Below are 10,626 nucleotides of genomic sequence, written 5' to 3'. Positions count from 1 at the left end.
TTTGATACCGAAAGATGACAAAGAAATTTTGGAACTTAAAGATTATAGACCTATTTCCTTGTTGAATGTGGATTATAAAATTTTTGCAAAAATTTTGGCTAATAGACTGATGCAGATACTGCAACATTATATACATGATGATCAAACTGGTTTCATATCTGGGAGATACATGAAGAATAATATCAGGCAAATTGTAAATTTACTGGAATATTTGGACAAGAATAATCAAATACCTTCGGCCTTTATCTTTCTTGATGCGGAGAAGGCCTTCGACAAACTGGAATGGCAGTTTTTAAATAAATTGCTGGATTATATGGACTTTGGAGATCAATTTAAAACAGCTATAAAGGCGATATATCAAAAACAGACTGCTCAGATAATTATAAATGGAGACTTGACAGAGCCTATAGAGATACAAAAGGGTACTAGACAAGGCTGTCCACTCTCCCCTTTATTATTTGTATTGTCATTAGAAATTCTACTATCCAGAATTAGAGATTCTACAATGATTAAAGGTCTAAGAATTTCTTCTAAAGAATATAAACTTAAAGCCTTTGCGGATGACTTGGTTTTTACATTGTCTCAACCAACTGAGTCACTGGAAATTTTGTTGCAAGTGCTGCATCAATATGGCAAGGTGGCTGGATTTAGAATTAATGTTCAAAAGACTAAAATTCTTACAAAGAATATGACTGTTAAAGACAAAAAACAACTTATGCAACTATCAGGTTTTGAAGTGGTTAGTGAAGTTAAGTACTTGGGAATTTTTTTATCCTCCTCTAACATGAAACTTTATCAGAATAATTACGAGAAATTGTGGAAATCAGTACAAAAAGACTTATCAATGTGGAAAAAACTTCATTTTTCCTTGCTGGGTCGTATTGCGGCCATTAAAATGAATATTTTACCTAAGTTTCTTTTCCTGTTCCAGATGATACCTATTTTAAAAAATGAACTTAACTTGAAAGAATGGCAGAGAGACTTGAATCGTTTTATTTGGGAAGGCAAGAAAGCACGTGTTAAATTCAAGATTATTCAAGATGTTAGAGAACGTGGAGGACTTAAAGCTCCAAATTTGATACTTNTAAAGTTTTACCTACAATGGAGGACTGGAGATTGAAGGTTTCGCATCTTGCTGAAATGGCAAAAATTTCGGCTTATCTGAAGGATCACTCAAATGAACAATTTTTATCAATATGGAGAAGATGGATTGTTTATATTCAAAATAAGCATAGAATGGTGGAATATAATTTAGGTTTTTAGATAAAAACTTTTTTTTTTTTAATATATATATACTTCACCTACTTATGTAGAATAATACTTTGTGGAGTTAGGGATATTAATACTAGTTTACTTTTAGTTGAATAGTATCCTGGGATTAGGTTTGGGAAGTCCGGGTGGGGGGTGGGGGGTAGGGGTTTTTACACTGTGATATATTTGTGATGTGCTTTTTTTTATGATGAAAATAATAAAAATTTATATTTGAAAAAAAAAAAAAAAGAGTCAGAGTTAAGCAGGCTGAAGCCTCCTCAAGCACCCAACTGGCCAAGGAGACGGCACAAAAGGGATGTCTATGGTTCACAGTAGTGTACATGAGCTTGACCTTTTGGATGCCCTTTGGATGCCCTTGGGAACCCTGATAGTCAGCGCTTCAGGGCAAGTTCATTTCAATCTTGGTGAATTGACTTCCACTAATAATCAGCCTCTCCCTGTATCTGATGTGGGAGGCCTTCCCTTCCCCAGCTGCATCATTTATTCCAGCTAGGAACAAGAGTTTGAGTTCTGGACCAATAAAGAGGCAAGATCAGGAAATACGATTCTGCTTGGCCTCAGTTCAAAAAGTGTTTAAAAGTGTTTAAAATCACACCAGAATTGAAGACAGAAATTCTAGGTCCTTCCTTCCTTCCTCCCTCCCTCCCTCCCTGAGCTTTTCTTTTTTAATTCCATTCTGGTTTTTTTCATACGTGGTCTAATAGAATCATTTCTTTTTTTCTTTCTCTAATATAAATAATACATACACATATGAAAAATAGAGTATATACCTATTCTAAGCTACATTTCTTAATTGTACAATAATGATATAGGTACATTATTACACTGCTGCTTAATTTTTACATTATAGATATTTTTTAAAGCAGGGGCCCCCACCAGGGACCGGTTCCGCGGAGAGAGGTTTTCTGCAGATGGGAGGGGGCCTGGTTTCACATGCTGAAACATGGGGCTTTGCTTGTTTGCGCAGACCGGTTTCGGGCATGCTGGTCCACGGACCAGAGGATGGGGACCCCTGTTTTAAAGGATGTATTATAAGTAGTTTTCGACTTACAACCACAATTGGGCCCAAAATTTCTGTTGCTAAGCAAGACAGTTGCTAAGTGAGTTTTGCCTCATTTTATGACCTTTCTTGCCACAGTTGTTAAGTGAATCACTGCACTTGTAAAGTTAGTAACTCGGTTGTTAAATGAATCTGTTTTCCCCATTGACTTTGCTCGTCAGAAGGTCACAAAAGGGGATCACGTGACCTGCCGGGACGCTGCGACCGTCGTAAATAGGAGCCGTTTGCCAAGCGTCCGAACTTTGATCACGTGACCACGGGGAGGCTGCAATGGTCGTAAGTGTGAAAAACAGTCGCAAGTTGCTTTTCTCAGTGCTGTTGTAACTTTGAAAGGTCACCAAAAGAAGGGTTGTATGTCGAGGCTTATCTGTATCAGGAGGTTTTTGAAAAATTGAAACAAATATAATAGAGATTTTTAAAATAGTTCCCAGAAGAGAATCTAGAGGGGCCCTTACCTGGTGGCGGTCCAGAGCAATGGCAGCAAAGGTCAGTGCGGACATGTGGACGGAGCAATACTGGACAAAGCGACTTATATGGCACATCGGTTTTCCAAAAGGCCAGGTGCTGCTGACAAATCGCACCTAGAAGAGAAAGTTAGGCTGGGCCTAGAATCAGGCCTAATGCAGGCTCAGCTCAGGCTTATTCCATGTCTCTCCTCCAACAGAAGCCAGGCAGCGGACACATCTTCCCTTGATGTTACAGCAGCCTTCCCCAAACTTTCCGGCTTTGCGGACCGGCGGGGTGGGGGGAGGAGAGGTGACGCTAGGCTGGGAGAGAGCAGCTGAACTTCTAAAATCAACTGCTCGCTGAATTAACTAGACTCAGCTAAAATGGGTAGCTTGTAATATTGACTGACGTTGACTGATCACAGGTGACGTGGCTCAGACCTTAGTGAAGAATGCACTGCCTGTGAGCAAAGCAAGTTGTTTTGTGCAACTGGGTGTTGGGTGTGAACCCAACCACCCAGACTTCATAGGCTGTTGTTACAGCTATTCAAGTGACAAACTCAAACGTCTAGAACAGGGGTGTCAAACTCGCAACATCACGTGATGTGTCACGAAATATCACAACTTTTTTTCCATTGCTGGCAACGGGGTGGGTGCGATTTCGCCATGACTTTGACACCCTGGTCTAGAAGGAAAGGTTCATGACGTGTTTTGGATGCCATGTCAACTTGCAGTGCTCAGATGGGTCCAGGCAAAGGTCACCAACCTTACACAAGTCGCCATGAAAGCCCTCCCAGGAAGGAGCAAGACGGCATCCCAAGGTGCTGGGGAGTTTTTGATTGGGGGGGGAGTGGAAGGAGAATTCCATGGGTGGGGGATGTTTCTGGAATGGCTTCAACATGGCACAATGTCTGCAAAGAACGTGCCTGGATCAGCCTTACACAGCCTAATGATTTCCAAGTGTATAGGACAGTGATGGCGAACCTTTTAGAGACCAAGTGCCCAAACTGCAACCCAAAACCCACTTATGTATCGTCGGGTGCTGGGTGGGCGTGGCCAATTGGATGGGCGTGGCCCATTGGATGGGCGTGGCCCGTTGGGTGGGTGTGGCTGCGGTGGTAACGGCAGACTGGGTGGAACTAAAAAGTTCAATCAATTTCAACTTTGCGAGATTTTTTTTTCCCGTGAGAAGTTGAAATTGATTGATTGATTGAACCTTTTTTTTTTGCACACGGCGGCGGAGGCCTAAAGCGAAAAGGTTTTATAAAACCCAGCTGAAGGCCTAGGACTGGGGTGACAGCGCGAGTGCCCACAGAGAGGGCTCTGCGTGCCACTTGTGGCACGCGTACCATAGGTTCACCACCACGGACTTAAGGCTAGGGTTACGTCACCATGAACTCAGAGAGCAAAATGGACATTGCCAACAAATTCGGAGTGCTTGGGTATGGTTAGGAGGGCACTGACTTTTCTAGCCTGCCCTGTCTGTCTTTCATGATAAAATACATGGGAAAATCCCATTGAAGGAAAATTCCACTTAGGGTTAGGTCACCATGAACTCATAGAGCAAAACAGACATCATCAACAAATTCAGAGTGCTGGGTATGGTTAGGAGGGCACTGACTTTTCTGGGCTGCCCTATTTATGTTTCCTGGTAAAATACATGGGAAAATCCCATTGGAGGAATATTCCACTTAGGGTTAGGGTTAGGTCACCATGAATTCGGTGAGCAAAATGGACATCGCCAACAAATTCGGAGTGCTTGGATATGGTTACATAGATTTGCAAAACAATGGCATAAAATAATATTTCTGAACTTTGTTTTATGATTTATCTCATGGTTACTGTGAAATTCTGTGAATGCATCAATGCAGTGCATGTTATCTCAGCTTACAAAGCTTGGATTCATTGAATGAGTTTACCAAAAATGTAAATATTGCAGAATATACAGCCTCATGCTATATAACTGAGCTCCATTTCATGCTGAATAAACTAAATTATTAATGTATCTTAAATAGAAAAGTATATTTAGATAGATTTTTACTCCAAAAGCATTTTATTAAAATAAATTTGATCAAAATAAAAATAGATCTGATTTAAATTTAAAAAATCATCATTATCCACCCTGTGTATGTGTGTACGCAGTTGCGCTTGGGTGAGCAGCAGGTGAGCACACATGTATGCGCAGCTCCATTTGTGCGAGCGGCAGGCGGCGAGCAGCTGATGCACGTGCCTGCCGCTCGGGCAAATGGAACTACCTGCTGCTTGCGTGGAATCGTCCCCTCTCCTCCCCCCACCCCCCACCTGGTCCACAAAGCCAGAAAGGCTGGGGAAGGTTGCTGTAACATCAGGGGAAGGTGTGTCCGCTGCCTGGCTTCTGTTGGAGGAGAGAGGTCTCAAGGCTGCATCTTTTCAGATCTCACATCTCCTGTTCTACGAAGACATTTGGCAAAGGAAACACCTTTTCAGAGGGGATATGCTTTCCCAATCTTTCAATCCAGTGCCTTGGGCAAAAAGGAAGGAAGGACCCCAAATCCATTGGAGACTTTTCCCTGGGGAACCCTGAGCCCCAGCAACAGGCCCAATCGACCGGTCTTACAGTGGAGGAGTCTGCACTGGGGCCCCTCTCTAAGAAGGCAATTGTGGGACCAGGGTTGCTTACCAGGGTGAAGGGCGTGTTCAGGAGGGTGATCATGATATCAACTGTAGCCAAGCTGACAATGAAAAGGCTTGTGGCTGAGTGCATCCTCTTGTTCTTGACCACCACATGGCACACCACTACATTGCCAAGAAGCGAGATGCAAATAATGACCAAATAAGCCACAATCAGGAGACCTTTTATCATCTGGCTCTGCGATTCCTCTTTGTAACCTGTGTCGCTCTCGAAATCTCCTGTGTGGTTTACATCCAGGTCCTCGTGGAAGGAGGATCGATTGTGGAGTGGAAAGAGGGTGGAGTTGGTACTGTTGGGTCTCCCCACCCAACGGAATGATTTGGAGACATGTGGAGAAGGTAACCACATGTGCCTGTTCATAGCTGGGAGAAGAAAAAGCAACAGAAAAGTTTTCTTCTCTCCAGAATCAAGGGGACCTGGAGGGATGTCCCCCTTCTTTCAACTTCTCTCCTTTTAGCGCCCGCCCTGGACTGAACGTTCCTCCAGATTTTTCAGATCCAGCCTGAAATGGAGATTGTTTCCTTCCTCTGAAGTTCCTAGAGTTACTGTCTGTTTTTTATTTCCACTCGATTTGTCTGCTTCCTCTCTCCCCAGAGGTCTTCAAAAGTGTGGAGTTTGCTTTCAGTTCCTCCAGGCTGGTTAGTTTACCCAGCAATCAAAGCCACGAACGAAGGAGGAGAGGCTAGGAGGCAAGCGAGTCCTTCTCCGCGGAAGCCAGGCTGCGCTGGACGATGGACAGCCGCTCTGCCTTGGGTGTAATTTGCAGGCTGTGCCGATGTTTATGCTGAGCAACAGGAGCTGAGTAGGATTCTTTGCCACTTCTTTCCAATCCCAGATACGGCGGGGGGGGGGGAGGTGCGGAGGGGGGGGGAGAGAGAGAGAGATGTTAGTTGCAAGGAAACGGTTCCAGAGCCATTGCTGGGAGCTGCTTATCCATCCATCTGGCAAACCAACCTCCTTCAGGGGCTGGCTCCCCCCTCCTCTCTTTCCAGCATTTGCACGCAAGCCCCCGTGAGGAATTGTTTGTGGTCTTTGTCCACAGCTTCCAGCAAGTCACACCAGCATCAATAAAGTGCTCAGAGACAGGTGGGGGCAGCAGAAATGCCCCAGGGGGAATGCTGGAACAAAGGGGGAAGTGGGGGGGCTGCTGCTTCTAACCATTTTGTGGGCAGAGAACTTGCAGGTCACCTTGTGGTCCACAGGGGGGGCTCCCCTCCTTTTCTACGAAGAATTTGGGAATCAGGAAGAACTTAATCCAAGACCACACTATAAATCCCATCAGTCTACAACTGGGTCATAGCTTTGATCCAGCTTTTTCAAAAGCACAATCTACCCCCCCCCCAGGCCAAGAACTGGCTTCAACTAAGTGCCTTTGCTTAAATCTCTGAGCATCCCCCCCCAAAAAAATCTGCCAAACTGTACCCTCCAGAAAAGGCAGCAGCAGTTAAGGAGGCATGTGATCCCCAGCCTGCTGGTTTTATTTACTATGAACTATTGCTTCATGAGACGAGCACTGGATGAATCCCTGGAAAGGACCATGCGCGTGTTCCAAGATGCTGGAAGTGTTTACAGTACCTTTTTTCAACCAGGGCAACATGAAGATGGGTGGACTTCAACTCCCAGAATTCCCCAGCCAGGTAAGCACTGCTTTACAGAGACAGGAAGGTTCTTTTGCCTTGTCTTGAGTCACTCAAGAGTCATTCTAGTGAAAGTGCTGCTCTCTCAAATTACCTGTTGAACTACAATGTGAGGTGGGAGCCTAACATCCAGAAAATCAACCCAGAGGCCCAAGGAAGCTGTGTGCATTTACACAGGCACAAGTGCACAGGGAGGGAGGGAGGGAGGGAGGGAGGGAGACAGAGACAGAAAGAGAGAGAGACAGTGTGTGTGTGTGTGTGTGTGTGTGTGTTCTGGAGGTTGTGGGATGAGAGGACTCTTCAGGCAGCTGCTTTCACGTGCTTCCCTCCTGGCCTAGATTTGGCCAGAATGTCTGGTGACATAAATTGCAACCATGGCGTCCTAGAGATCTTAATTCAGCAGCTGGAGAATTCTCCCCCATCCTTTCTTTTCACACTCAGTGTCAGCAGCAGTGAGAAGATAAACCCAGCACCAGTTAGTCCCTGAGCCCATAGCAGGGCAGGGTTGAGAGTTTCTGCCAATTTATGCTTGCTTTTCAGTTCAGATCATTCAAACAGCTCAACTTTAGAAATGTCAGACTCTTTGAGAGTGATCATCCTATGGGGGAGAACCAAAAACACGAGTACACGTACAGACCTGGGAAAAAAAAACACTTGTGCTTGTCTGAAAAGTACAACCTAGTAGCCTTTAATGGGAGAACTGGCTGAATTCCCAGCAGGATCTGCTCCTGGTGACCCCTAGAATGAGGAAAAGAAGGATTCCCCCCTCCCATCTTAGCCCTGCTCTTCCCAGTTTGAATGTTCTTGGTCATACTGGATTTGATGCTCTCTTCCTGTAACTTAGCCCCCTGGGGGTCTGCGGGCTTTGGCCCCGTGTATATACGGGTGTCTATATGCTGCTATGACCCATGTACAAAGGGGTGGGGACTTGCATCTTGGCAGCATGACACTTCTTTATTGCTGCACTGCCTATTTACAAGAATTGTGCCAGATTGACTGCATTCTCTTGGGAAGGGTCAGGTGAGGCTTCAGGGTCTCGGGGGGGGGGGTCCGGCCTGTGCCACTTTCTGCTATGCAAGGTGTCAAGACTGACTCGCACTTCGCTCGCAGCTTGAAAAGAAAAGGGAGGGGTGGAATGCAAGGGTGGGGGGGATGGCATCCAAGCATCGTCGGTTCCCGTGAGACATTGCTCCCACCTCAAGGACACCCTGAGTAGATGACCCAGCGTGGTCGGCTGGTTCCCATAACAAAATGAACAGAAGTGGTTGGTGGACGTAATGGGCTGTGGGTGGCCCATGGGGAAAGGGGGAATGAACAGTGCTAGCTTTTGCATGGGAAGCCCAGAGCTGGTTTCGCTTCTTCTGTGCCAATGTGTTTTATTCAGTAAAGTTTTATACTCTTGGTAAAATAATGTCCCAGGAGTTTCTTTTTCTGGATTCACCAACTGGACAGTTGACACAAGGACTCTAAGCTCGGCCCCCTCTTGAAATCTCCCCCCCCAAACACACTAGCTGGAGATTCCACCACACTTTCCCTAGCATTCCACCCTGATCTGCCTTCCTGTAGTAGAAGAGCATTATTCTGTATTCTGAATTATGACAGATTAGGGAACTGAACTCAACCTTCTCCTGTATGATACACCTTTTAGCCGTTCAGGTCTATGATATTCCTACCTGAGCAGGGGGTTGGACTAGAATAGGGCTTTTCAACCGGTGGTACGTGTACCACTGGTGGTACATTGGCACCTGGCAGGTGGTACACAACGCTGCCTAGCGAAGTGTAGTGGGGGAAGGGAACGAGCTAAAGCAGCGCAACGCAGGACTTGCCATGAGAGAGTCCTTGGGAGCTGCTGGGCTGCTGGGGCGAGACAAAGCCCCCAGGATCGGCACTTACGGCACACTCAGAAGACAAAGGAGGAGGGGGGCAGAGACAGGAGAGGGTATAAAAGGAAACAGTTTTGGTGGGAGAGGGAAAGAGAAAAAAGATGCAGCCTTCGAAGGAGGAGTCAGCTGGAGTTGCACCAAAGAGAAAAGAAGGAGGAGGGGGGGAAGAGAGGAGAGGAGATAAAACAGGCAGGCTGGGAGTCGATCTACAACTTTGTGACAGCCATCCGTGCCGAGTGCGCACACAGGTGGCAGCGAAAAACAGGCACTAAACGCAGCTGGGGAGGGGTTGCCCTGCACGAGGAATGAAGAAAGGTACCATCGGCTGGAGGTGACCAACAATTGGCCCTCACTCGCTTCACACATCTGGCTGTGTGGGCTCCAGGAGAGGGGATGCCATGAGCGGCATGAAAGTCCACATTACCTGCACAATGCCACCCAGCCCCCAGCCTGCCCAGTTTCAGCAGGCAGTAGCGCACCCTCCTCACAGCGCAGAGAGGCTGGGCCAGGCGAAGCTGGCGAGAAGCTGAAGTTGCCTGGGCGCGCACACAGGAGGCAGCAAGTGGATGGGGCTTGGTGTCCTGGGTGACCATCCTGCCTCCGCAGGCTGACTGCATTCTGAGTGCTTCCCTTTCACCTGGGACACCAGGCCCCACGGGGTCGCTGCCTCCTGTGCGTGCAGCCAGGCAGGTTTGGCTTATCGCCAGCTTCGCCTCTCCCAGCCTCAGGGACGCTGCCTTTCCTCATTCCTCAGGGAGGGTGACACCTCCCCAGCTGCATTTCTTGCCTGTTTTTCTCCCTCATCACAAAAATCTTCCCGCCACCCTGCTCTTAAGGCTGTGCGGCTCTTGTCCAGGAATTTACAGTGGCCTTTCAAGCCATGCCCACTGGCGGCACGGCCATTGGCCATGCGGGCAACCTCTCCCTCTCCCCTTGTCCCTTCTTGGGCACGAAGGGAGGGAGAAAGGGAGGGAGAGAGGAAGGAAGGAAGGAAGGAAGGAAGGAGATGGGAGTGAGAAAGAGGGAGGCAGGGAAGGAGGGAGGGAGGGAAACAGGAAGGAAGGAAGGAAGGACATTGGAATAAGAGGGAGGGAGGGTCTGAGGAAAGTCCTGCCTTAGCACTTGGCCACCAGCAGCACTGCTGCCCTTTCGCCATCCCCTTGTCCCCTCCTCTTGGCCTAATCTGATGGTCTCCCATTCTATCGCTAAGGATGCCTTGGTTACAAAGCCAGGTCTCCTCACATGGAGAGGGAATGGACCTCCCTCTGACCCACACACTTTGCCCTCTTGCACCCACCATGAGCTACCTGGCCAATGAGAGTGGGCACAGCAGCAGCAGCCTCAAGGAGGAGGTAAGCGCAGCCGGGCACCTCCTCGGGGAAGGGCTGGACTGGGTTGGGCTGAGGGGTCCCGGTGCCCTGGGAGCTTGAGGACCAGGCTGGGCACTTGCCCTCCACTCCCCAGGGCTCTGGGCAGCCCACACCAATGTCCAGGAGTCCCCCCAGGCAGCCCAAGAGGGACTGCAAGGCTCCACCGATGGACCATTGATTTTGCTTGTCCAAAGGTCGCAAAGATCACATGATCCTGGGACACTGTGTCTATCATAAATATTGTTAAGTCCGGAGAATAATGGCGAAAGAGGCAATGCATGTTGCTA

The 10,626-nt window shown here is 47.5% G+C and overlaps 1 protein-coding gene across 1 annotated transcript in view; it reads right to left on the bottom strand.

Annotated features, from left to right (window-relative positions):
- GPR83 (G protein-coupled receptor 83) overlaps positions 1 to 5,809 on the bottom strand; it is an 11,779-nt gene extending 5,970 nt beyond the window's left edge. Inside the window, exons 1-2 of the mRNA XM_015812703.1 lie at positions 5,438 to 5,809; positions 2,788 to 2,913 (exon numbers count right to left, since the gene is read on the bottom strand). Of these exons, the coding sequence (XP_015668189.1) occupies positions 2,788 to 2,913; positions 5,438 to 5,809 (498 nt within the window). The remainder of the gene's footprint in view (positions 1 to 2,787; positions 2,914 to 5,437) is intronic.
- Positions 5,810 to 10,626: the final 4,817 nt, after the last annotated feature.

Source organism: Protobothrops mucrosquamatus, unplaced genomic scaffold (assembly GCF_001527695.2).
Source record: "Protobothrops mucrosquamatus isolate PMUCROS unplaced genomic scaffold, P.Mucros_1.0 scaffold108, whole genome shotgun sequence".
Lineage (NCBI taxonomy): Eukaryota > Metazoa > Chordata > Lepidosauria > Squamata > Viperidae > Protobothrops > Protobothrops mucrosquamatus.
The sequence above is the reverse complement of the archived record's forward strand: the minus strand, read 5'-3'. Positions and strand labels throughout refer to the sequence as shown.